The sequence below is a fragment of the Musca autumnalis genome, unplaced genomic scaffold (assembly GCF_047663935.1).
Source record: "Musca autumnalis isolate F117 unplaced genomic scaffold, ASM4766393v1 scaffold_3, whole genome shotgun sequence".
Lineage (NCBI taxonomy): Eukaryota > Metazoa > Arthropoda > Insecta > Diptera > Muscidae > Musca > Musca autumnalis.
In genome coordinates, this window is record NW_027411866.1 from 103,951,979 (window position 1) to 103,979,868 (window position 27,890).

Sequence of the window (27,890 nt, forward strand, 5' to 3'; positions counted from 1 at the left end):
AATATCAACATCATTGTTATCAGTAATGTTGTGGTGTCATACTCATACACTTGTTTGCATTTTCATAATTAAAAAATACTTAAACATTTTTTTCTTGTTTTTGTTTTCCACTTCTCATGTACATATTTGCTTTTTTATCATAGCAATAGATTGTGTACCACTATCGCTGCTCCCTCTCTCCCAATTCTTGTTTAAACAAATTACGAGATACAATAAGGGAGAAGTCTCTATTGATGGAATGTAGACAAAGATCAGTTTTCTGCTGTTGTGTAAGTTGAATGAACCTCCCCAGTTACAAGAGGAGAACAAAGGGGAAAATATTAAGCAATTTTGATCATAGGGGTTGATAAATCTAGTTTCTGGGTAGGGGATGAATTATTACAAAATGCAAAATACTGGAACTGAACAAACAAAAAATATGTATGTAAAAATATTATGAGGATTAAGGCATCAAAAAAGGGGAAGTAGCTGAGGTCATATCTATACTGGAAGCAAATTTTTTTTATAAATGTGTTTGAGGGGGAATAGTTCTTTATGGGGGTCTTATCATTGACATGGATATTATGGGGGAAATCCTCGATAATTTTGCTGGCCTTATTGATTTAGACTTAGAAAATTTAAAACCCTATTCCGAATAATTTCATACTTCTAGAATCTACAACTTGTAACAAATTTCTGCGTTTCCATAAAACGTTTTCGCCCTAATCACTCAACCGCATACTCCAACAATAGCAGCAACCTGATAATTTACATTCTTTTCTAATCTAAAGATGGAACAAACCCATCAACTTTACATAAAAAGTACTTGAAAAACTAACAACAACAAAAGTAAAATTCAAAATAGTGTAACTATCAAAATAGCAGAGCCCCACATCAACAAAGAAGAAGCAGAAAAACAAAGACAAAATCAGCAAAGTATAAAATTGTAATAAACATCACAAAACACGTAACTTCTAAGAATTATTTTTATTGCCATACCATCGCATAGCAGCTTTGCAAGTACGAAACGAACGAACTAACAACAAAACAAATTTTATCTCAAGACAAGAGATCTAAATTTCAAAAAAAACTCTTTTTTTTACTTCATGTTTTGAGGCCACTTGAAGAAACTCACATTAAAAGCCGCACTTTTTATATGAAAACTGGTAACAACCACCGCAATACCACCAGAGTTTCAACAAAAACTTTAGCAGTATCTAAGACAAAAAAAAACTATGAATACCAAAACAAAACTACTAAAACTTAACAGAGAAGCGTAATAAACAAAGCTATGGCATTATTCGCGCAAACACTTTTTTTCTGGCTGGCGTTTGAAATAAGAATAAAAATTAAAAAAAAAACTTGAAGGAGTACGGACAGTTGGAGAAATAGCTGGACTCTAAGATGAATAACAAAAAACAATAATAAAAGGCGGCAAAAACACAACTGTATACAAAAATAAAACAGTGAACTGACTGACACTTTATTATATGTGAGGATGAGTGACCGATCTAAATCATGTATTGCCAACATCCCAACAACAGTTGGGATCAATAAAATAGCATTTTCTTCTTTTTCTATATTTGCCGATCTGTGGATATCTATTAGCTCATATTATGTATTTAAAACAATACTTTTTTGTAAAGTTTGACAATCTAGTTCCCCAAAAGGAACTAGCTCAATAATATAGTTCCAAATAATGAACGAGAAAGATCGAAGTGAGGGTGAAATTAAAGAGAGGAGGTGAACTAATGAATGAAAATATATGGACGACAGGAACTGTATGGACGGATGGGCTGGATATAGTTCCAATTGTTCCTTGTCCGGAAAAGTACCATGGACCTAGTTCATTCCCCGTTCATTTCGTTCGTTGGCTCATTTTCATTCAATATTACATTTCAGTCTATAACTTTATTGTGAATATCGTTCATAGTTCCTCTTCTCGTCATAAGTAGTCAATAGTCGTCTATGGACAGATCGAATACTGGCTCCTAGCGTTGGGCAATCTGGTTCAATAAACGGATTGATCTTTTTTATTCCGTTTACTAAAAGGATCCAGATAGTTCATTGGCTCATTTTCGTTCAATATTATATCTCAGTCTACAACTTTCTTGTAAATATCGTTCATGCTTCCTCCTCTTATCATCAGTAGTCGTTTTAACATACTTAATGATAAGAAAGTAAATGTTTCGCACATACACTATAGAAAGAATTATTTTTATTTGAAATTATATATTCTTCTTTATTAAGATAAACATCCCGATCGAGGCGCAAGATATTAGCTTTTGGACACACCACCTTAATGATGTTAACACAAAAACAAAAACGAACTATTCTCATCGTTCCTTTTTTCTACACTATGGCATCTCTAAAATGACTTGACAGAACTATATTTACTCGTTCAACCTAATAAACTGGAAAAGGTATTTGAACGAGGGGAGCTAAATTAACGACGTAATGTCCACACTAAAGTGGTTTCATTGAAGCAATATCATGAAATTAGGCGTTCTTAGATCGAGTTACCCACTATAGTAATTTCATAATATTTCTCTAGTGTGGAACTCGATATAAACGAATAAACTTGATATGGTTCTGTTTGTTCATTTCACACAATCGTTCCTTTGAACTAGAGAAAGACACAACCGAAATATTTTCCCAAAACAATATGAATTTATGAGGTTTTTTAGAATTGTGTGGCCTTTTTTGGAAGGACGCATAATTTTATGACACCATTCTATTATGGACTTTGACTAAATGAATGATATAAACGAGTGGGCTGGATATGGTTCTGTTCGTTCATTTCGCGGAATCGTTCCTTTCAACTACATTCTTGGGGAAATCCGTCTTAACCATTATGGTAGACGTTCCGAATAAATGTCGACTTTTTGCTAATAAATTCAATTTTGATTTAATTATCTCAGGGAATATGGACTTACACAGTTAAAATATCCATCGTCGTAGTAGGGACCTCGATTACAATCTGCCGCAAAGATCACGATTTCAATATAATTTGGCGAAATTTTTTCTAGACCAAATTAAGTAACCTAGACCAATTAAATGTCTGTTCAATTTTCTGTATGTTGTGTGAAATACATGAAATCGGGCGAAATATATACATATTTGATCTATATTCATATCAAAATAATTTGGTAAAATAATTTTTAGTCAAAATTCAGTAAAATTTTTAAAATTTAGTCAATCATGGGGGCTTTTATGCATCAAATAAATGCAATTGGACAAAAATATATTTGGGAGCTATATCCAAATCTGAAACGTTTTCGAAAAAAATGGCGAACACATATCTATAACAAATTCCGTCTCAATATTTTCAGAATTAGTCAGACATAGTGTGGCCTAAAATATATATAGTAGCTATATTAAAATCTGGACCGATTCCGATATAATTTAGCAAACTTATTTCTGTACCAAATTTCGTCAATTATTTTAAATTTCGTCAAAATTGGACAGATATAGCGTGTTTGGTGCATCAAATGCCTCAAATCGGACTGAAAAATGTATGAAAACCATATCCGAATCTAAACCGTTTTCGAAATAAGCTGGCGAACTTATTTCTTGACGAAATACCGTCACATTTTCTAAATTTCATCGAAGGTACACATACATAATACGTCAAATACCTCAAATTGGCCGTACATAATACGTCAAATACCTCAAATCGGCCGTAACTATACTTAGTGCTAAATCTGAACCGTGTGCAATATACTCGTAATTTGGCGAAATTTTTTGAATATTCTGTGGGAGAGGTATCCAAAGGAGTGGACGGATATGACCCATCCTTGCACTTAAACTAAATTTGGATAGTTTTTTACGAGATCCAAAATTGTGATCAAATTGTTTGATCGCACGGACATAGCTTAATCGTCTCAAAATTGTCTGAAACGTTGTCCAAACATACTTGGGCACTAAAACCATTATGATTCTCAACCTATTGCTATTTATTTGCCCATCACCGTTGACTGCTGCCAGAATGTAAAAAGCCTAGATAAGCAATAAAACACCGCCCCTAGTTTTATTGCTCTATACAGAATATACGTTCGCGCAAGCGTGTTAAGTAATCATTACTCATTGTCTTTTCTAATTCTACTCCTCTAAGTTTTATGCGGATACATTAGCTGTGGTAGCAGACATAACGAAAAAAATTGATCTCATTTCCTATCAAATAATGTGGTTGAATATCCAGCTAATCTTACATGGACAATTAGGCCATACATGAGGAGGAACGAATCACTCTAACATTGATATTTTGTGAATCATTATTTCGCTTTCTTAGTTGCTATGAAGCCTAAAAATAGGGGACAGCATGAAATTAAAGTTTGGAGCCGAAGTCGTAACGTTTTCTAATTTAGCTAGAACTACTATCATTACAAAGAACTTTGCAAGTTGGAGAAAAAATGGAGCCTTAATGGCGATTTATCCCATAATAATGAAAGATTGGGCGCCATTTTTGTATAATTTTTATAAGCAGAAGCAATGACCCAAATATTTTTGAAAGAAAGGCCATAGGACTTCTGAATTAATTTCATAAATAACCCGAAACATTGAAAAAAACTAAAATTTGGGCGGGCGTCAATCCAGATTACATTCAAGTTCGAGAAAACATGGGGACTTATTGGCGACTTTTCCTTTAATAATAAAAGATGTGATAACCATCTACATTGGCCACAATTTTAAATATAATTTTTATAAACCGAAGCATTAACCATGTCTGTGATCTCAGCTAGTTTTGGGAAATATTTTAAAATTGAAATTCATAGAACTTCGTGAATAAAACATCCCAAAACTTTGAAAAAACATACACTTGGGCGCCAATGTAGCTTACACTGCAAAAAGATTGAACAAAAATATATCAAAGGAACATACACGTTTAAAAAATAATGGGGACTTATTGGCGATTTTACCTTTAATAATGAAAGCTTTAATAATCATTCACATTGGGCGCCGTTTTTAGTACAATGGTAATAAACAGAAAAAATTACAAAGTTTAAGAGCTAAAATATTTTTGAAAATATTGTTAACAGAAAGTCCCTAGAAGTTCTTGAATTAAAGATAATCTGATGACCTATTTCACAAACACACCGAAACATAGAAAAAACTTAAACTTGGGCGTCATTGCAAAAACATTGAACAAAAATGTGTCTAAGGAACATTTAAGTTTGAGAAAAAAATTAGTACTGATTGTCGACTTTTCCTTAAACTATAAAGGTTGTGATATCCACCTACATTGGCCGCCATTTTTAATACAGTGTTTATAAACCAAAGTAATAACCAAGTTTGAGAGCTTAAATATTTGTGGAAATATTTTAAAATGAAAGTCCATAGAATTTCTTGAATTATTGGTGATTTTTCTTTTAATAAAAAAGGACTTGGCACCTCTACATTGGGCGCCATTTAAAATACCATTTTTATAAACCAAATCTAAAATATTTTTAAATGAAAGTCCATAGAACTTTTTGATCTAAAGGTAATCTGATCCGATTTCATAACCACCCCGAGACTTTGAGCAAACTAAAACGTGGGCGCCAATGTAACTTAAGCTGCAGAAACATTGAGCAACAATGTATCAAAGGAAGATTAAAGTTCAACGAAAAATGACTTTTTGGCGATTTTTTTAAAATGAAGGATGTGTTAACCTTTACATTGGACGCTATTTTTATTTGATAACCATCCACATTGGGCGCCATTTAGAATACCATTTTTTACACCAAAGCAATAACCAAGTTTGAAAGCTAAAATATTTTTAAATGAATGTCCATAGAACTTTTTGATCTAAAGGTAATCTGATCCGATTTCATAACCACCCCGAAACTTTGAACAAACTAAACTTGGGCGCCAATGTAACTTATGCTGCAAAAGCACTGAGCAACAATGTATCAAAGAAACGTTCAAGTTCAACGAAAAATGGGCAATTGTTGGCGATTTTTTCCTTTAATAATAAAGGATGTATTAACCATGTACATTGGGAGCCATTTTTAATACAATTGTTATAAGCAGTAGCAACAACGAAGTTAATAGCAATGATCACTATAAATTGAAATTTAAAGAACTTCTTAAATTAATGGTAATCTGATGACCAATTTCATAAACACCAGGAAACTTGAAAAAATGATCAAAGGAACATTCCGTTCGTTAGTTTCAAATGTTGTTGGAATCACGTTTCTTTTAAAGCATGTGATTCATTCAGTAACTGCTCATTGTTCTGCGCACTAAAATATCTGCAAATTTACAATAATGCCCGTATAAATATAAGTTATCAAACGCCGCATTTGTCTTTTAGCCATTCACATCCGATATGCCTGACGAGCTTAATTACCATCAGCGAAACGATCGTAGCATCTTGGTTGAGTGTGTGGGAATTCATTAAAATTCACTTTTTCAATACAAACTCCTTAGCTCATGTTAGCTCAAATTCAATTAATTAAAAACATTCATAAATAATGACCTTCGTCCTAATAAGACAACAATAAAATTAACTTATTGACCGATCTAGTTCATACGCTCATTTCAATGAATCATTCAATTGAACTATTTCGTTAGTAAACAAACCTCATCTGTTAAAATTTGACCAATACTAAAGCCAGTTTTAAGAATACAGAATATTTGTATGAATTTAGGCACCATATGTTGTCCTCTCGATAAGTGAAAAATCTTCCAACCTGGTAGAAACTCAAGGTTCCTTAGACGAATTTCCGAACATTTTTACATTTGCCACTTACCCTTAGTTCAGCTTCCATTTGATTTGTGTGGCCGGCTAAGTTCGGGAAGGCTGTCATATTATAGCCGACACCATGACATGCTGATACGGTGATTCGCTGACATTGTAATCCATTGGGGGTTAGGTGTATGGTTGACGAGGTCAACTGATGATTGCTGCCAGTTAAGGGCAACGAAAGCTTAGAAGCCTGGCATCCACAGGCCATTAACAATAAAATAGCCCCAAATAGGGTCATTAGCCTCATTGTGAAGACATTAATTGCCATTTTGAAGTAGTGAAGTTTTGTTTTTTTTTTTCTTTTTTTTTTCTAACTTTCAAAGAGGCTCTTTTTTCTGTCTCGAACTGAATGGCCTATTTTTTCTTCTATTAAATTTTTTTATTACACATAATTCCGCACTTTTTAAAGCTCATCATCATTATCATCAAAAAACCTTAATTTGTTATTATAAAGATTATTATTTTTTTGTTATTATTGTTGTTGTTGCTTTTGGCTAATAACTTTTTAAGTAAACACAATGGGAATGATTGTTCGTTCGCTCGTTCAAACAGAGACCGGTATCTTTTCAGATCTTGTATAATTTCATAAATAAACAAAAAAACGTTTTCACTTTGAACTACTCGACGTTCAATTTCTTTGAGAACCGCACTCCCGGCACTTATTTTTGTTTTATTGATATTCGACAAGTTTTCCTTATATTTGCCTGACTGCACCAAGGCACAATTTGTTTGTTTCTTTGATATCTTTCTAGAGACCAGCCAGCTAGCTAGCTATACAGAATCTTCTCAACGATTCAGTTCATTGGCAACATCAAAGATTTTTGTTTGATGTTCTTCTTATACTTGTTGTTTTTGTTTTTAGTTTTGTTTACATCATCTTTTGATGTTGTCTAGCGCACATAAATCCCGAAAAAAACGTACACACTTTTCTTTTGATCGTCAGCATTATCCAAATGAAATGTCTCGATTAGAGGAGGAGGAGAATTGAGTGCTGCGGTAATGCATACTTTCAGATTGATTTCATTACAAAAACACACACACAATACCGACAAAGAGTCTTCTTGGCTGAATCGGCATCAGATCATATTCATCAAGCAGATCACTTAGCTAAGCTAGTAGGTAGGTAGATAAGTAGTTTGTCAGATTGTCATATTACTCTGCTAGTGACTTTTTTAAATCTCAAAGAGTTAAACCGCCGCCGCACACGCATAAAAAACAAATTCAAACCATAAACCACCAACTGTGAGCTGAACTAAATTATTTAAATTTTGTACTGTTATTATAATTTTAATCCATTATTTTGCTATATCGTTTTTTTCAGTAGCATTTGATTATAAACATCGAAAATCGGCATTTGAAATTCCCGCTTTTCCGTTTTAGAACGTGCGCGTAATCCCTCTTTTGGTGTTGAGATATTGACGAACAATGTCGAACTGTTGTGGTTTGCTGATGTGCTTGTTGGTTTTTAGTCGGGTTGTATTATGTTCGATGTGATGTGGTTGTATCGAACATGTTGCTCAGTAACCGGCTGTTCTTTCCAACTTGCAATGTGCGACCAATTGCAATGAAACAAATGGTATCCACAGTAGGTCGATATTGTGGGATAATCAATTGTAATGAAGGAATCGATAACACTGTGACACAAAATGGAACTCAAAGTCTGGGGGGTGGAAAATTTCTTTTGAATATGAAAGTACTTGATGAGTATACTAAGAACCCAAAAGGAAATTTTGGGGTGCTTCTGAAATATTTACCACAAATAGCTCTTGTAATGGTGAACACGTTAATAACAAATTTTCTTGGCGGATAGATCCGGTTATCTCAATTTTTGATCCGGATATTCAGACATTAAAACGGATTTTTGAACTGGTTTTAAGTAACCGAATAAACTTATATGTATACCGTTAAAAAGCTTATAAAGTTGTCAATCAAATTAAATTAATTCGTTTCTGAAAACTTTGTTAGTTGCAGTTCTAGAACAAAAAAACCGATTTCTTAAACCGTTTTTAAGGAAAAATATCAAAACGCGCAAATATGGAGATCAAAGGCTGGGGGGCGAACAATTCTTTTTGGCGATGAAAGTCGATGAAGATAATAATACGAACGCGGAAGGACAGTTACGCCGTAGGTTAAACTTCTGAGTTATGGCGCGATCAAATTTCGCTTGTTTTTTGTCATGTAGGTATGTATAGTTTGTCAAGAAAGAATTCATTTCGCTATAACTCCGAAGTTTGACCTACGGCGTAACTGTCCTTCCGCGTTCGTATTATTATCTTCATCGACTTTCATCGCCAAAAAGAATTGTTCGCCCCCCAGCCTTTGATCTCCATATTTGCGCGTTTTGATATTTTTCCTTAAAAATGGTTTAAGAAATCGGTTTTTTTGTTCTAGAACTGCAACTAACAAAGTTTTCAGAAACGAATTAATTTAATTTGATTGACAACTTTATAAGCTTTTTAACGGTATACATATAAGTTTATTCGGTTACTTAAAACCAGTTCAAAAATCCGTTTTAATGTCTGAATATCCGGATCAAAAATTGAGATAACCGGATCTATCCGCAAAGAAAATTTGTTATTAACGTGTTCACCATTACAAGAGCTATTTGTGGTAAATATTTCAGAAGCACCCCAGATGTCTACATAAGCAATAACCAACTGTTATGTCTACATACCAATAAATAACCAATGCCGAATATACAGAAAAACAAAACATAGTTTATTTCTGAACCAAAACCGATTAAATGTCAAAAAGGACAATGAAAATGTGACAGAATCGATTAGCTGTCAAAGAGAACCGTAGCTAAAATCTTCTGATCAACATTTTTGTAGAATCTTCGGATGCTGAAAAATCTCATCTTGTGGTACTTTCACTACGGTTCAAGAAATAAAGGACGAAAAGGACATGAAAGGCATTGAGTTAGAAGAATGAAATGTTCTACAAAAAGATTCGCCAATCGATTTGACTGAAGACATGTTACCTCAAAGTGAAGCTACAACAACGCCAAATAGAGATATGGAGCTATTTTACGAAGTATTATAGGGAAATAATCAAAAACTTCATCGCGCGATATCTCAGAAACTTGACCTATGGCGAAAATTTCCTTTTGGGTTCTTAGTATACTCATCAAGTACTTTCATATTTAAAAGAAATTTTCCACCCCCCAAAAATGCTGCTGCACAGTGTAATACATAGATCAGAACATTTCATAAGAATATTGATATTTTAATAGCTATTTCGCTCGCTCCTTTCAATATAATTTTATAAAATCCATCAGTAGGATACTAAGTAGCAGTCCAAAAATTATTTTGATAGATTTTGTATTTCAAGTAAAACAGATATTTATCTCCAGTCCAACATTCCGAGCCAGTCTGTCTAGGTATTCTAATTCTAACTGCATGCTGGATACCTTGTGCGAGCGCTGAAAGATATCATTCGAAAATACCAGTACATTAGAATTATTCCAAAACATGGAATATTCAGAAATTTTAGTGGCGCCCAAGTTTTATCTTGGTCCCCCATTCATCTCAAGTAAAGACCAAAACCCGTTAAATGTTCTGTAGTGGGATTCTCTATCGCATTTGTTGGTTACCGACAAAAATCGGCAAAATTAAAATGCTTATAATTAGTAACCACCAACCAACCAAAATAAAGTTGTTGATAAGTGCTACCACTAGCAACAGTATTACCAATGTTGTTCATACTTTTCATTCATAATTAGACAGCGGAATTTTATGCAACCCCTATTTTTGGTCCGATTCAGTTCAAATTTTGGGACTGGCTTCTGATTATGCATTTTGCATAATTGCATATGCAAAAAAATATGTGCATATGCAAACTTTATGCAATAATAGGTACAAAAATGTTTGTGTGTTAATGTTTTCTGTTTAAAATTCTCTTCAGACAAATCAATAAAATAGAGAAATGTATAACCACAGCCACAACCTTCAAAATTCCGAAAACCGGGAGGTATCGTTCTATGGGGGCTATATGAGGGCCGGAACATAAACCGACAAATTTTAGGTGGAAAGTTTTTTACCCCCAGGGAAGACTTAATACCAAATTTCAGTCGTTTCTGCGGGATATTGATGCCACAACTTTCAAAATACCGGAAAACGGGAGGTACCGTTCTATGGGGGCTATATAAAGACGTTGAAAGTTTTATACCTCCAAGGAAGACTTAAAAATTCAAATTTCAGCCATTTCGGAGGGATATTGAGGCTAAAACGTGGACATATACAGAGAATTTTCAGGTGGAACTTTTCATACCCACAAGGAAGATTTAATACCAAATTTTCGCCATTTCGGAGCGATGTTGAAACCACAACCTTTAAAATACCAGAAATCGGGAGGTACCACTCTATGGGGCTATATGAAGACGTGGACCTATACTGAGAAATTTTAGGTGGAAAGTTGTATACTCCCAACGAAGACTTAATGTCAGCCATTTCATTGGGATATTTAGACCACAAATCCTTCTATAAATTTTTGAATATGGTTTTGCATATGCTCGCAAAATATGCAAAAATGTCTGGGCCTAATTCGGACGTCCCACATCCGATATGTTTGAGGAGTCTTTACCAAAGGCGAAACATGTCATGGCACATTGTGGTGGGTATGTGGGTTCCAATCATCGGCTTTCCTTTAAGCTCGATTCCAATGAGAAATTAATTAAAAAAATAATACTAAAAATGATCTTCGCCTAAAATAGGCAAAATTTTCAAATAAAGAAGAGAATTATGTTAGAGACTCTTACAAAGCCACGATAGGTGTTTGGTAAAGTTGAGTAGGACAATGGGATCTATGTTTGAGAGTTAGGTCAGAGTATCAATCTCATATCTACCCAGTATTCGATGTCTTCTTGTTTGCAAAAAGGCACACCTGCAGAGTAGATGTTCTAAACATAGTTTGCAGTAGTCAAAGCCACTGTCATCCCATTTCGAAGTTAGAGATTAGAGACATGTTAAAAGCCCCACAGCGACTTTCATCCCTAACTTATCAAGTGAGAGGAGAGAGGTCGTTCAACGACGAGAGACCACAGGTCAGATTGCTTTGGATATCCTGCAACCAAAACGCCATCTTTCATGTGCCTCCTCGTTGAAGATCTCACGAAGTTTGCCAATGTTGTATCACTTTGGTGGCCGGACAGTTTCATCAACTGGAAGGTCAATAGACTTAGAGCCACCTCGAGCTGGTTCATCTGCTACCTCGTTTCCAATTATTTTAATAATGCCCGAAACGAAACATAGATTTACGATATCGGGTATGTCATGCAAAGCTTTCCTGCAATCAAGGATAGCTCGAGAGTTAATGGTCCATGACTTGAGAGCCTTGAGGGCCGCTTGACTATCGAATCTCCGCCTGAAAAACGCTGCAGCTGTTGTCAAGCTGGTATGAGTATTAATTTAGTGGGTTTTCACATTAGACACCAGCACCAGTGCCTTCTTCCATCTTTGAACCGTCTGTGTACATTGCCAGACCGTCCAGAGGAGATATATACTCAGCACATGCGTCCCTACTTGGATAACGCATAAGGAGTCAAAGATGAAGGTAGTGGACATATAATCGCTTACGCAAGACCTTCCATTTAATTCAAGACGAGTATCAATTAGTTTTAAAACTTTCGAATGTCCGAAGTGTGAACTTACAGTTACAGATTTAAGCATCTCGACATTCATGAGACCACCTGACTGTCACCAGATCAAACAACAAGACACCAAATTAATCACGTTGTGATAGATGAAGGATATTCATCGAAGGATATTGATCGTACATGCGATCATTCCGAGGAGCAAACATCGACTCGGACCACCACCTTGTAGCAGCAAAGGTACTTACCCGATTAAATATAGCTGCAATCACAACAGATAGCTAACGGAAGCAGTCCTCGTTCCGATACCATATCAGCTCAGTGGCAGCCGCAAAATCCAGAGTGCTCCACTAAAGAACCCATGGTATCATCAAGAGTGTCGTGCTGCTACTGAATATAAGAATGCAGCGTATACAAGAGAACAAGTAAAAGCTGCAGTTCGTCCGGTCAGACAACCTCCACGATAAATTATATTGAAATCATCTTTCAGTCATTTCTGTGGGATAATGTGGCTTAAATCTTCAACGTTAAAACATGGACCTATACCTACAAAAATCTGCATGAATATTTTATCGTATACCCCCAAGGAGACTAACTACCAAATGTTGGGTATTTCGGTTGGAAAAACGGACGGTACCGTCCTAAGCGGGACTATATCAAGTCCTGGGCCTTTAAACACAATTACCTGGCGGAATTTTTCATACCCCCAACGAGGACTAAATACCAAATTTCAGCTATTGCGCTTCGATAATGTGGCTAAAACATTAAAAACTAACAAAACCCGTTCTATGGGGATTATATGAATTAATGGACCTGTACCGACAAATCTCAGCAGGAATTTTTTAATGCGGCCAACTGAGATAGAAACAAAATGTTAAACTTTTCCTTAAAATCGGGTGGTGCCGTTTTATGGGGGCTATATCGAAATGTGGACCTATACCGACAATAATTTACTGCCGGACATTTTTTTAAAACAACCAACGAAGACTGGTCTCCGCAATCCAGAAAAAAATCTAACCGCCACCTGTAACTTTCAACGTTGCGATGGTTTTGCGTAAGGATCGCACAAGAAGCGGAGAAGGCGGACTTGCCTTCCTAATACATCATTCTGTCCAGTACAGACCTATCTCGCTTGAGCTTGATCCACACATAGAATGTATGGGGGTAGCAGTAAAGCGTGATACTGTCGGGGTAGAGCTGCTTAATTTGTACATACAGCCTATGAATAGCTGTGCCCTGCGATATATGACCGATATTAATTCGCTTTTAAAGGACAACAACCGCCTGGTTCAAGGGGACTTTAATGCCCATCATGAGCTTTCCGTCCTAGGTAATGATCAGAGTGGTACAGCGCTGGCCGACCAAAGGAGATTGCCCCAGCTCGCCAGATATCACCCTGGCTCAGACCACATTCCTATCACCATCTCCGTAAGTAGTCCACTCAACTGCATAACCTCTGAACGCCGTAATTTTCTGAACCATGGGCAAAGGTTCAGAAAATTTAACAATCATTGCTTCAGAGAGCTGCCTATACCCTCAGATCTTCGAGTAGCTGAGAGAACTTTCTGGGACATAATCACTGAAGCAGCCGCCCTCTACATACATCCTGGTCGATGCGACGACTAATAAATGAGCGTGATGAGCCTCGTCGTAGTAGGCGAACACAATCGGAAGTAGTGGCTAGACTACCTGAAGCAAAGCAACATTGGTACAGGATTAAGTAAATTGTGGGAAAGAAGGATAATACAACGGCTGCTACTTTCAACGGCATGACAGGAACTGACCCAAGGAGGCGCGTGTGTTATTTTAGAGCACTCCGATAGTGATAGGGAGAAGAAGAGTGTGCTACGCCGTATAAGAAGAGCCCTTCCAGCCGTGGAGGTACCACCACAGTTTACCACCGGCGATGTTGCAGACGTCATCCGAAACGCTAAATCATCCAAAGTGTTGGGTCCACACGAAATATCAATGGTAATGCTTAAGCAACTGCATGAATCCGGAATTGAGTATTTAGCAAGTGTTCCCACTCTATTTTTAGCCACCATATTGTACCAGAAGCCTGGAAAGTTTGCAGGGTGGTCTCGGTTAAGCCTGGCAAGGATGCCAGCAGAGGTGAATCGTACAAGCCGATTACACTTCTGTCGCCAGTAGCAAAGTTTCTAGAGACACAACTCCTCACAATGATGAGAAGCAGTTTTCCAGTTGTCCAACATCCACATGGATTCCGGAAAATGCATAGCAACATTATACGCCATATCACACATATCAGTAGAGGACTGAACCAGAAAAGGCCGTGCGACCGAACCACCATGTTGGCACTTGACCCATAGAATGCTTTTGTTACCGTCAGCCATGCCAAACTGTTCGCGTTTGAAATGTTGGATATATGTTTGTGGAATTCAGTAACAAGGCAGAGTGATACATCCAGAACTGTTTAACCTCTACCTTTCTGAAATTCCACAACCTTCAGATGGCATAGAGATTGTAGGGTATGCGAACGAGTGTACGATCGGATCCAATCGTAGATGACACATTTGATATGTTAAATGTCTACATAGCTGACCTAGTGCAGTTTTTCCATCTGCTACACTGTTCACCACTTGGTGGACTGAAATGAGGCTCCCACTGAACATACTGGTCGATGTTGTACTGATTCCGACCACTAACTACCAGAAAATATTAGGTGTTTCGTTCGATAGCATGATTAAGACGTCACGATTAGATCGAAGTAGAGACAAGGTCCTCAGACAAAGACAAAGAATCCTTTTTGACCTCTTGCAAAGCAATAGGCCCATCTGTGGTAAGATATGCAGCGCCAGCGTGGTATGCAAATGTTAGCGCTACGCAGTGGAAGAATTGATTAAACCTGCCAGAATGCCATCCTGAGGACTGCAAAAGGGTGCCTCCTCATGACACCAGTGGACCATCTTCTTGAGGAGATGAAGGATTTACCTATTACTTATTACCAACAGGATGTTGTTGATGCAGTAGCTGCTTGGATGTTATCCCGGGCACGTCGAGGGAGGTCTTCATGATCTAGAGAGAGAGAGAGAGAGAGAGAGATCCAATGGTATAAACAAGAAACTCTAGACCAAAGAGCCTATCAGACAGGCTTGAATAGCATTCACACTGATGTAGTCACGCAGGCAGTACAGTGATACAGTGTAAATGCCGTACTTAGAGACCTTCGAACTCTCTTCGAACTGTTTTTGGATGGTATGTCTGCGATCTTTTGGATGTTCTGTATTCGAACATGTAACAGCAAAGTTCATTGACGGACATATCAAATTATGGCTATGGCTAGTATATGGTCAGAATGGTAGTTATACTCCACCTAAATAGGCTTTTAATTCGAAGGAAAAGGCCAAAACTTTAATAATTTAAGTGGATTTGAGGCTTGGTACTGCAAACATCCCAAACTGAACTTATTGATGGTTGACGCAAGAGGATGAGATCAAAAATCTGATGTTCCCAAACGGAGAAGCAGCACAAAGATCGTTGCTTCTGCAAGACTATTCTATATTCGTCCATTAGAAACGAAAAATCGTTCATAAAATATTTGAAAAGCTCGGCGATCGTAGCTGTAATTCCCCATTTAAAATGTTACCTGAATACATGCTGGCATTATGCAGGGTGTGTTTTATGTTCAATATTAAGTGTTTTCCACCTGGTTTAAGGCGCAACTAAGTCTAGCGGAAAAAATAATAAAATTCATTTTCCCAAAAAAAACACCTGAATTTCCGGTAAATAATTTCCCATAACCCCCATTATAAACATTCATCACACACACACGCATTAGTAGCCGAAATATCCGCTATTCAAAAATTACCATCAAGAGAATCGACTTTTAATGATCACCATACACACACTCACGCCGCACTAATGTGACGTTCTTTATTCTGGCGGACTTCCCAAAATGAGTAATTACTTTTGTAATTGCTTAGCGGCGTGGATAAATATTTCCATTATCACACACCACGGCGAAATGTTTGATATCAAACTTTGATAGTCATCAAATGAGTCGACCACACCTTGAACCTTGCACCTTTTATGCCTGTGAGATAAGCAAAATAAAGATGAAACTCCTTCAAACTTCACCCAGTTTTTTCTTGTTGGTGTCTTCTATAGTTATGAACCCAACAACAACATCGATGCTATAGCTGGAACACCGAACAATACCAATGCTAAAGTGCTAAAATTACAGAGTATCGAGGACAGACTTAAGATCGTTCATAAAAAACCAGAAGATTTCCCCTCTCTACCGTAAGCATCATTGTGTCCCACAAACGCATTATCCATCCTCCATGTAGTCAGTCGGCAACGCAGCCAACCAGCCAGCTATCGATCCTACATAATGTGTGTCCGTCTGTCCGTCCGTACATAAGTCCCATCATCTTTCTTTCCATCCATCCACCGTATGCCGCCATACGATTATGAATGCTCACTCTCATCATAATTGCCGGCATAAGTTCTATGAAGTTGTTTGTTCCTGGTGCCTTGTTCTGCATTGTTGTTGTTTTGGTTTTGGCAGAAGAGAAAGATATGGATATGGTAGGGATGGTGGAGGAGTGCCTGAATTTGTTTCTTCTCCCTTCATGTTTTTTGTGGTTGCTATTCTTTTTTAATATTTCTCGGTATGGCTGGCGGTTGTTCCCGGTCTGTGTGGTATTAGGTTTGTCTGGTTACCCTAAAATTTTTAACAATTTGTACCAATTGCTGCTGGATGTCGTCTGTTAACACAAAAGTCAAGCAAAAAGAGCGATTCGGGAGAGACATTTTGACAGCTCTTTTACTGAGAATTTGCAAATTATTGCTGGACAAATTTCTTCTAGCAAGCACTTGCAACTCTTCTACTTCCTGCAAACAATAATTATAATTATTCGCTTTTATTATTGTGGAAAAAAGCAAGACAATTGTTTTATTTTCTTTTTTGGAGATCCAAGTCGCAAAATGGAAAGTTTATTTTTTGGGATTTTTAATAAAATACAAAATTTTTGCTTTGTTGGTTCCTTTAATGGCGGACTAATTGCTCACTTTTGGCAAATCAGCCGATTACTTGCAAGTTTTAGCAGGGAAGTTGTCTGTTTACTTTTTACATTTTTCTTGCAAAAGAGAATAAAAACTCCTTACTCTCGGAGAAAGTTCTTGCTGGGAAAGTAACCAGACAGACCTATTGTTTGGTTGGATTTTTGGTGGATGTCGCCTCATGGAGGCAGTTTGTGTGGCTGTCGGTCTGTCTGTCTGTCTTTTGGTATGGCTTTCGTTCAAGCCGGCATAGTCTTAATGTTCCGTATTGGTTACGGTATGAATTAGCCGAATGAAGGGAAGTCTATAGTGTGTGTGTGTGTGTGTGTGTGTGTGTGTGGAAGAAAAGGCACACACAGCACAATGGAAAAGAAGATCGGTCCCCCCAAATACTGGGTATATTAACACATGTTGTTGGTTGTGTATGTTCCATACGCAGGAAACTCCTATTAGACAAGGTGTATTCCATTTGGAATGAATGAAATTGAAGATGTCATTAAGAAACTATTAATCTTGTTGATCATCTCACTTCGATGACCTGTTGGGATGATTACAGAATGTGAAATTTAATTCATAAATCAAATTCTGACAATTCTTGACATACTGTTAACAATCCAAGTGTTATAGTTTGATTTCAAAAAAATATATTCAAGTTTTTAGGTCAGATCATGGTACAATTAAAAGGTACTGCAGAGCTTCTTACTGATTAAATTTTTTTCTGAGTGCACCCTGCCTTTTGTCAATGCAAATTGGTATTTGTTGTGTGTAGGTTTATTTTTCAATAATATTAAAATTATTTTTAAAATATATTTAAAATCCATTGTAATGAAAAAATTTTGTAACAGGCTCGTTGTAGAAGTATGGTAATCTATATATGAGGAAAAGTCAAAATTTTTTAGTTTCCATGAAGCAAGGTTTGCACTATTATAATACGCGAACTATTGTAGTTTACCAGTAGCTATGACAATTGCTGGATTAATTTAGATGTTTTTGTACAAAGCTCAAAAATTAAGCAAAAAAATTTAATTTACGTGGTAGTTACGACCGCGTAAAGGAAAAAACGTAGGTAAAAACACGTTGAAGCTAAACAGGTTTTTTACATTGCTATTCGATTTCTGATTAAACCATTCAAATGACGGACATCTGTCCACAGTAAAAGTAGGAGAATACAAAATGAAGATTACACTTCTAATGTATCACTTTTCAAAATTTCTACTGCATCCACCTTTTATGGATGCTGACATTTTGAAGCCGGATTTCAGGTGTTTTTTGTATTTTTTATGTAACTGGGACGCGCATTCGGATATTTCGAAAAACCAATTATAGGATTAAAGAACTCGCGATTTCGCATAATCTGATATGTATATTGGGTATGTAGCCCACACAGCAGCAGAGTAATCTACTGCCAAAAGCCAAAATTTAGTGCGATATTTTTTCTAAAAAACCTATTTTTTGGGTACAGTATTTACAATATCGTTTTGAGTGTGCTGGTACCCCGCGATATTTTAGTTTTTCGAAGATCCGGATCAGTTGCCAGGCAATATGTTAGATTAGACCTATTTTATTTTTTGATGTGTTTGTCTTTAAAATGTAACTTCCTAACCGGCTGATGTTTTGCTGTAGCTGGTTTTCCCTAGTCTACTAATCCCCCATATTCCGGAATATGAGGTGTACGCGCTCCCTACGTTAAGGGGAGGTGGCCCTCTCGGTCGGCAAGGGCGGGAAAGAGTGGCGTTGGGAACGATCGAAATATGAATCACAGATCGTAAAAATCCATCTACTAGAACGGCGGAAATGGCTACTGCAAAAATTTAAAAATTTGCAAAAATTTTTTTAAAATATCGCTGACTAATTCGCGTTTTAAGTGGATCGTTTCCATTTCAATGAAGAAAGTGAATCATCACTCGCGTTTGTGCGAAAACAGCGGTTTGAAAAATTTAGTGGCATGGGAGCTGTATCCGATTTATCCAAAAAATACTGTGTGATGCTACATCCACGGTTCTTGATGGATTTTATTGAAATATGTTTAGATCGATGTATTTTTTCACGGTTGATAGTGAAATCGGATGCGCATAAAAAGTGTATGCACTTTGTGCAAAATATAAGCGTTATACAGTTTGTTGCACACTAAACTGCAGACGATGTTACATCTTAGCGGCCAAAGTAAAACCTGGCAAATGTGTACAAATTAAAAGAGAAGAATTCGCTGTATTGGTAAACCGCATGCGCATCAAGTGATTTTGAGGATTTCGCCATTTACACGCATTTCAAAATGAACATTACCCGATACGATTTTATTTCAAGATTATACCCCATTTAAAGGAACCCAACATTTATTTGAAAGATATCCATATCTTCTGCTAGATGTTAGCGTGTTTTCGAGAAGTGATTAGAATAAAAAATGTGATTTATTGCGTGATATTTAACTAAACTAGAAGAAAAACTCCGACCTATTGTTCTTACATTTTGTTCAACTAACTCACAAAATAAATTTTAATAAATATTTTCTCTTACAAAAATTTTATAAATTTCCTCAATATATTTTTTGTTTTTTGCTATAATATGCAAACCGCTAAACGGATTTGTATAGTTTTGGTTTCATTTGAATCTTCGCGATGTTTAGATTACGTACATATTTTTTATATATTTTTCAGATGCATAAACAGCTTGAATTTTATTAGAACAAGTTGTAAACTACCAATTGTTTTGAATGCTTTCCTAATTTCCGCGAAAATGTACAACTTTTTCACTAAAGTTATGGGACCTCAGTAAACATATAGTATGTAGGGAGCCCCTAATTAAGAGAGTTTCTCAATATGATGATTAGAGTCTTTTAAAGATTTTTTCTTTTTATCAGAATTGAAACCGCCATAACCTTTGCGCTCAACAACCAAAATTAGTATCTCGAACAGATTTAAGAATGGGATTTTTTTCCCAATCTATGTACCAAAAATCTTTCATGTAGCTTAAAAAAATTTTTTAATATTTTTTTTATGGAAAACTAAAAAATTTTGTATTTTCTTCATATATAAAAATGGTGTAAAAAATGTATAGTAATTCATAAAATGAGAACGGCTAGGCCGATTTCTGTAAAATTTTTTGTCAGTTATTCATATTTTCGAGGAGAAGGTCTTTACGGAAGAAAATTTTGGAAAATCTCTCTGGAAAAGTCGGAAAATTGGAAAAATCGAAAATTGAGTTTTTGTATGAAATTTTATTCCTTAATAGCGAGACGAAGTTCGCCGGGTCCGCTAGTGTGGTATATAAACATTAAGAGAAGTCCTAACATTACATTCAAATTACCCGTCTATTTATACCCTCCACCATATGTTTGTCATACCGTTTGTAGCTACTCGAAATAATCATTGTTGACCCCACAATCTATCTATATTCTTGATCAGCGTGCAATTCTACATCGATATAGCCATGTCTGTCCGTCTGTGGAAATCACTCCAGTGTCCGAACGGTTTTAGCCTCATTATCCACCCAAATGGCTAAAATTTGGTATTTAGTCTTCCTTGGGAACTTTCTCCCAGAAATTTGTAAGTATATGTCCACGCCTTCATACAGCCGCATAGAACGGTTCCTCCCGATTTTCGGTATTTTGAAGATTGTGGCCACATTAATCCACCGAAATGGCTGAAATTTGGCAGTTGGTCTTCATTTGGGATACTAAACGTTCCATATGAAATTTGTTGGTATAGGTCCACGCTTTTATATGGCACCCAAAGAACTTACCTCCCAATTTTGAAGGTTGTGGCCTCAATATTCCTCAAAAATGGCTGATATTTAGTATTTAGTCTCCGTTGGGGGTATAAAACTTTCCCCCAGAAACTTGTCGATACAGGTCCACGCCTTAGTATAGCCCCCCATAGAACGGCAATTCCCTATTTTCGGTATTTTGAAGGTTGTGGCCTCAATAATCCACCGAAATGGCTGAAATTTGGTATTTAGTCTTCCTTGGGGTATACAACTTTCCAGCTAAAATTTGTCGGTATAGGTTCCCGTCTTCATATAGCCCCAATAGAACGGTACCTCCCGATTTTCGGTATTTTGAAGGTAGCTGCTCAATACCCCATCGAAATGACTGACATTTGGTAGTTAGTCTTCGTTCCCCACCGAAATAGCTAATAATTGTTATTAAGTTTTTGATAGGGGTATGAAACATTCCACCCGAAATGTGCCGTTATAGGCCGACGTCTTCAAATATCCCCTATAGGACCGTACCTCCCGATTTAAGGTATTTTGAAAGTGCTGACCTCAATATACCACCGATATGACTGAAATTTATTATTTAAACTGCCATGAGTATATGAAATATTGCAGAAGAGAATTATCAGTATAAGCCCTTTTTTCAAATAACCCCCATAGAAGCGTAATTCCCGATTTTCGGTGTTTTGAAGGTTGTGTCATCAATATTCCATCAAAACTGATGATATTTAATAGTCCGTTGGTGGTATAAAACTTTCTACCTGAAATTTTCCGGTATTGTTCCATGTTTTTATATAGCCCTCATAGAAAAAGCCCTCCCGATTTTCGGTATTTTGAAAGTTTTAGCCACGTTATTCAACGGCAATAACTGAAATTCGGTATTTAGTCTTCGCTGGAGTTACGAAACGTTCCTTCAGAAATTTATCGCTACAGGTCAAAGTTTTATACAGCCTCCATAGAACGGTGCTCCTGATGTTGTTAACTATCCAAATCCAGAATATCCAGGTTTAGGTCTAGTCAGTATTGCCCACTTTTATGTATTTTGCTTAGTTCGAAAAATTGTAAATATTGGTCCATGTTTTGGAAAGAACAAAAATGTGGCCCTATATGATCTGTTTTGAAGGGGGTATTATCATTTGAGATATATGTACTACTCGTGTAATAAAACGAAATTAAACTAATTGTTCCTATTCACTTCAATACAGTTCGAGGTGGAGGGTATAAAAAGTTCGGCCCGGCCGAACTTAACGCTTTTCTTACTTGTTTTTAATTAACAAGTAAAAGAGAGTTAAGTTCGGCCGAGACGAATTTTTTATACCCTAAAATATAATGAAATAACTAATTACAAGAAATTTGGTCCGAAAATATAGTTTAAAACTTTAAAACACTTGAAATCGTCGGTGTGATGTGTCAGCTATATCCTATGTCCACAGATTTAGGTGGATGAGTTCTTCGACCATTCGAAACACTAAATACCAAGTAATAGCTAATTCGGTCGGAAAACTTCACAATACTTGAAATCGAGAGGTACCGTTATACCTTGGTTATGTCCACAGCCTTTGGTGCAGTCGGAAGGTACTGTTATATGGGAGATATACCGACACATGTACTTATGTTGACGATTTCTGATGCAGAAGTTTTGTGACTCCTAGGAACCTCAAATGTCAAATTACAGGAAGTTAGGTTAAAAATTTTATTGTTGGCGTTTTTTATTGTTGGACTGCAGAATTTTACATCTTTGTGTTTTATTTCTGCTTAAGTCCATGTTTTGTTGTGATTCAATTGTTTGAATAACAACAAAATATTTTAAAGTGGATATGAAATTGATTAGTTGCGGGCGAAGGGTAGGGAATACTATAGTTTCAGTTGTCACCAAACAACTTCATCAGTTCCCTTTTTCGCCGATTCTGTATCGATAAACAGGTCAATAAAGCCATCTAGCAAATTAAACAAAATGAGAAATACAGGGCCATACAGCAAATTTCTCATTTTGTTTAATTTGCTAGATGGCTTTATTGACCTGTTTATCGATACAGAGTCGGCGAAAAAGGGAACTGATGAAGTTGCTTGGTGACAACTGAAACTATAGTATTCCCTACCCTTCGTAAAAAAGTAATCTCAAACTACGGGTAGTTTAGTCAAAAAATGAAGCTAAACACCTCAAGATACCTAAAATCGGTAAGTATGGTTATATGGGGGCAAAACATGGACCTATATTAACAATTTTTGGGCGGAGAAATTGTATGGCTGCAGGGAACCTCAATTGTCAAATTAGAGATAGTTCGGTTTAAAATTGTAGCCAAAATCCTCAAAATACGGAAAATCGGAAGGTACCGTTATATGGGGCTATGCCAAAACATGGACCTATGTTGACAATTTTAAGTAAAAAAGTTTTGTGACCACTGGTATTCTCAAATGTCAAACTACGGGTAGTTCCATCAAAAAATTAAGTTAAACACCTCAAAATTCCTAAAATCGGTAAGTATGGTTATATGGGGGCTACAACAAAACACGGAACAATGTTGACGATTTTTGATGGAGAAGTTTTCAATCAGGTTTTCAGAAATTTTTGTAGGATTCGTTTTTTTAGCCACAACAATGAACTGCTAACGTTTTTTCATAAATTGGACCATAATTGCGGCCTTTAAAAATGTTCGTGAAAATGCAACTTTGGCCCAATACAAATTACTATGGAAACAAAGATCGCACGGGTGTCACGGGTTAATATTAACCAATCTTCATAAAATTTCTTATATAAGGTTTTTTTTTATCAAATGGACAAAATTTAGGGGATAGGAGTTCCAAACAAGTAAGAAAAACGTTAAGTTCGACCGGGCCGAACTTTTTATACCCTCCGCAACGAACTGTATTGAAGTGAATAGGAACAATTAGTTTAATTTCGTTTTATTACACGAGTAGTACATATATCTCAAATGATAATACCCCCTTCAAAACAGATCATATGGGGCGACATTTTTGTTCTTTCCAAAACATGGACCAATATTTACAATTTAACGAAATGCATAAAATTGGGCAATACCGAGTAGGCCTAAACCTGGATATTCTGGATTTGGAAAGTTAACAACATCGGGAGCACCGTTGTATGGAGGCTGTATAAAACGTTGACCTGTACCGATATATTTCTGGAGGAAAGTTGTATAGTCTTAACGAAGACTATGTACCAAATATTAGCCATTTCGGTGTTATAATGAGGCTAAACCCTTCAAAATACCGAAAATTGGGATGTACCTTTCCATGGGTGTATATCAAAACGTGGATCAATACCGATAAATTTCTGGGAGAAAGTTTTGCATCCCAAAGGAGGACGAAATATGAAATTTCAGCCTTTTTGGTATAGCTAAAACCTTCAAAAATACCGAAAATTGGGAGATATCGTCCTATGTGGACCTACATATACCGACAAATTTCAGGTGGAAAGTTTTATACCACCAACGGACTATTAAATATCATCCGTTTCGATAGGATATTGATGACACAACCTTCAAAATACCGAAAATCGAAAAGTACGCTTCTATGGGGGTTATTTGAAGAAAATGGCTTATACTGATAATTCTCTTCTGCAATATTTTATATACTCAATATTTTATATACTAAATACCAAATTTCAGTCATATCGGTGGTATATTGAGACCACAACTTTCAAAATACCTTAAATCGGGAGGTACGGTTCTATGGGGGCTATTTGAGGACATCGACCTATACCGGCACATTTCGGGTGGAATGTTTCATACCCCTATCAAAAACTTAATACCAAATATCACCTATTTCGGTGGGAAACGAAGACTAACTACCAAATGTCAGTCATTTCGATTGGATATTGAGCAGCAACCTTCAAAATACCGAAAATCGGGAGGTACCGTTCTATGGGGGCTATATGAAGAAACATTTTTAGTTGAAAAGTTTTATACCCTCAACGAAGACTAAGTACCAACTTGCAGCCATTGCCATTATAATGAGGCTAAAACCTTCAATATATCAAAAATTCGGATATACCGTTCAACGAGGGTACATCAAAACGTGGGACGATACCGATAAATTTCTGGGAGAAAGTTTTGCATTCCAAAGGAGCATGAAATATCAAATTTCAGCCATTTTGGTAGGATAATATAGCTAAAACGATCAAAAATTCCGAAAATTGGGAGATATCATCCTATAGGGGCTATATGAAGGCGTGGACCTATACCGACAAATTTCAGGTGGAAAGTTGTATACCCTTAACGAAGACTTACTACCACTTTTCAGTCATTTCGGTGGGATATTGGGGTCACAACCTTTCAACCTGGACCTGCACCATTGACCTATACAGAGAAATTTCCGCTGGAAAGTTGTATACCCCCAACGAAAACTAAATATCAAATTTCAGCCGTTTCGGTGGAATATTGAGGCCACAACCTTCAAAATAGGGAATTATCGTTCTATGGGGGCTATACTAAGGCGTGGACCTGTATCGACAAGTTTCTGGGGGAAAGTTTTATACCCCCAACGGAGACTAAATACCAAATATCAGCCATTTCTGTGGAATATTGAGGCCACAACCTTCAAAACACCGAAAATCGGGAGGTAAGGTCTTGGGGAGCTATATAAAAGCGTGGACCTATACCAACAAATTTCATATAGAACGTTTAGTATCCCAAATGAAGACGAAATACCAAATTTCAGCCATTTCGGTAGATTAATGTGGCCAAAACCTTCAAAATACCGACAATCGGGAGGAACCGTTCCATGGGGGCTATATGAAGGCGTGTACCTATACCTACAAATTTTCGGGGGAAAGCTGTATACCCTCAACGAAGACTAAATACCAAATTTTAGCCACTTGGGTGTGATAATGAGGCTAAAACCTGGAAAATACCGAAAATCGGGAGATATCGTCCTATGGGGGCTATATCAAAACGTGGATCTATATAAACACTTTATGGGTGAAATATTTCTTAGCCTCTGGAAACACAAAATACAAAGTTACAACCGATTCTGTGGTCATTCAAAATATCTTAAAGTGACTCGTACTATATATGGGGCGTTATATGGGGCTATATCAAAACGTGGACCTATATAAACAAACTTTGGTAGAAATGCTTTTTAGCCACTGGAGACAAAAAGTACTAAATTACAACCAATTCGGTGAGAAATGGAACAAATATCTTAAAAATCCTTAAAACGTCATTGAAAAGCACAAGAAAAGTTAGTTGGAAAATTCTTGTCAACAGAAGAGGATGGAAGAAGGTGTTAGAATCATAAAATAAGAAACAACAATGTAAATATTATTTCTAACAATTGTTTTATATTTTTATAAAAATAATTATGTGTTTTTAAAGATATTTCCCTGATGATGACTATCGAAGATAGTCGAAATATTGGAAAAATAAACAAACAATAAAAAACAAAAATTTATCTGTTTTTATACCCTACACCACTATGTGGAAAGGGTATTATAAGTTTGTTTTGGGAAAAATTCATGTAACACCGCGAAATATTCGTCGGAGACCCCCAATGTGGTATACCAATCTTCATATCTCGGCGAGATAAAGCGATTTTGAGATGTGTGTCCGTCCGTCCATCCGTGTGTCCGTCTGTCCATTATAAATTGTAATCAAACTCCAGGCCGCAATTATGGACCGATCGTCACGAAATTTGGTATGGAGGTCGGTTTCACATCACAATAGATCGCTATTTTGATTGGTGATGATCGTGAAATATTTAGCGGGTGAAATGGACCAAAAACATAATTTTTATCAGATTTTGTAGCTGCTCTGTAGGTCGCAATAATAGTCCGATCGCCTCGAAATTTTAAATAAGGTAAGAGTATATGACAAAGAAGAAGCTTGCAATTTGAGATGGCGATCAGATAATATTTAGAGGGTTAAATGGACCACAACTTTTGTGTGAAAATTGTGAAATTTTTTAATAAACAGCTTATGTCTTTGTTCCTGAAAGACACCTTCCCCCCTCGTGAGTTTTATTTGGAAGACGATCTCTTGACCTTTTAATTGATGTACGTGATCAGATAACAGAGTTACAGCCTAATATATCCAGTTTTTTGTTTGTAGTGTAATGATAAACCGGCTAGAGGTCGCAATTATAGCTCAATAGTCACGAAATTTTGCACGAGGTAAGAGTTTAGGTTGAAGAAAATGCCTATAATTTTGCATGATTATCTGATATTATTTAACGGTTGACATAGACCATTACTTTTGTATGAAAAATATACAAATTTTATTTTTGGTCCATATTTTCATTCCTGGAGGGCATATACCGGCAAAGGAGCCTACATATGGAAAAATAACTACTGATCTTCCCCCTGATGCAAATATGTGTCTGCTAGATAACGCAACTTCTGCCTGATATATAATGTGTTTTGTGTAGAGAACCACAATTTCCTCCCATGCTACAAATTGTCTCTATCATGACAGAGAAATTTTCAGTTCAGTTGTCAAATTGGATTTTTATACAAATATGAGGTCGCCTTGCCTCCTATTTTATACCTCAGGATTTAGGGTAAAGGGGATACAAACAAAATACGACCAAAGATGTGTCTCGTCGAAATATAGGTATTAGACCCCAAGTATATTTGGACGAAATTCGTTTCAGACAATTTAGAGTCTATTTAGCCCTGTCCGTTTATCTGTCTCTCCTAATGTCTAACTGGCTGGTGCGCACGATAACCCTCGAACGGATCTACCGATTAGAACCAAATTTTATACAACGTAATATTTTGTTTGTTTAAGCTCGAATGTAGGCTATGTCAGTCCACACCTCCCCCAAAAAAGTTCAAAATTGTTTTCGAAAAATTGTGTGAACGATAACTGGCGAAGTGAGCAATCGATTTGCTCCAAA

The 27,890-nt window shown here is 36.5% G+C and overlaps 1 protein-coding gene across 1 annotated transcript in view; it reads right to left on the reverse strand.

The window, feature by feature from the left end:
* Nucleotides 1-8,150, reverse strand: part of fz3 (frizzled 3) — a 63,193-nt gene extending 55,043 nt beyond the window's left edge. The window contains exon 1 of the mRNA XM_073973346.1: nt 6,714-8,150. Coding sequence (XP_073829447.1) covers nt 6,714-6,977 — 264 coding nt within the window. The 5' untranslated portion in view covers nt 6,978-8,150. The remainder of the gene's footprint in view (nt 1-6,713) is intronic.
* Between the last annotated feature and the right edge of the window lie 19,740 nt (nt 8,151-27,890).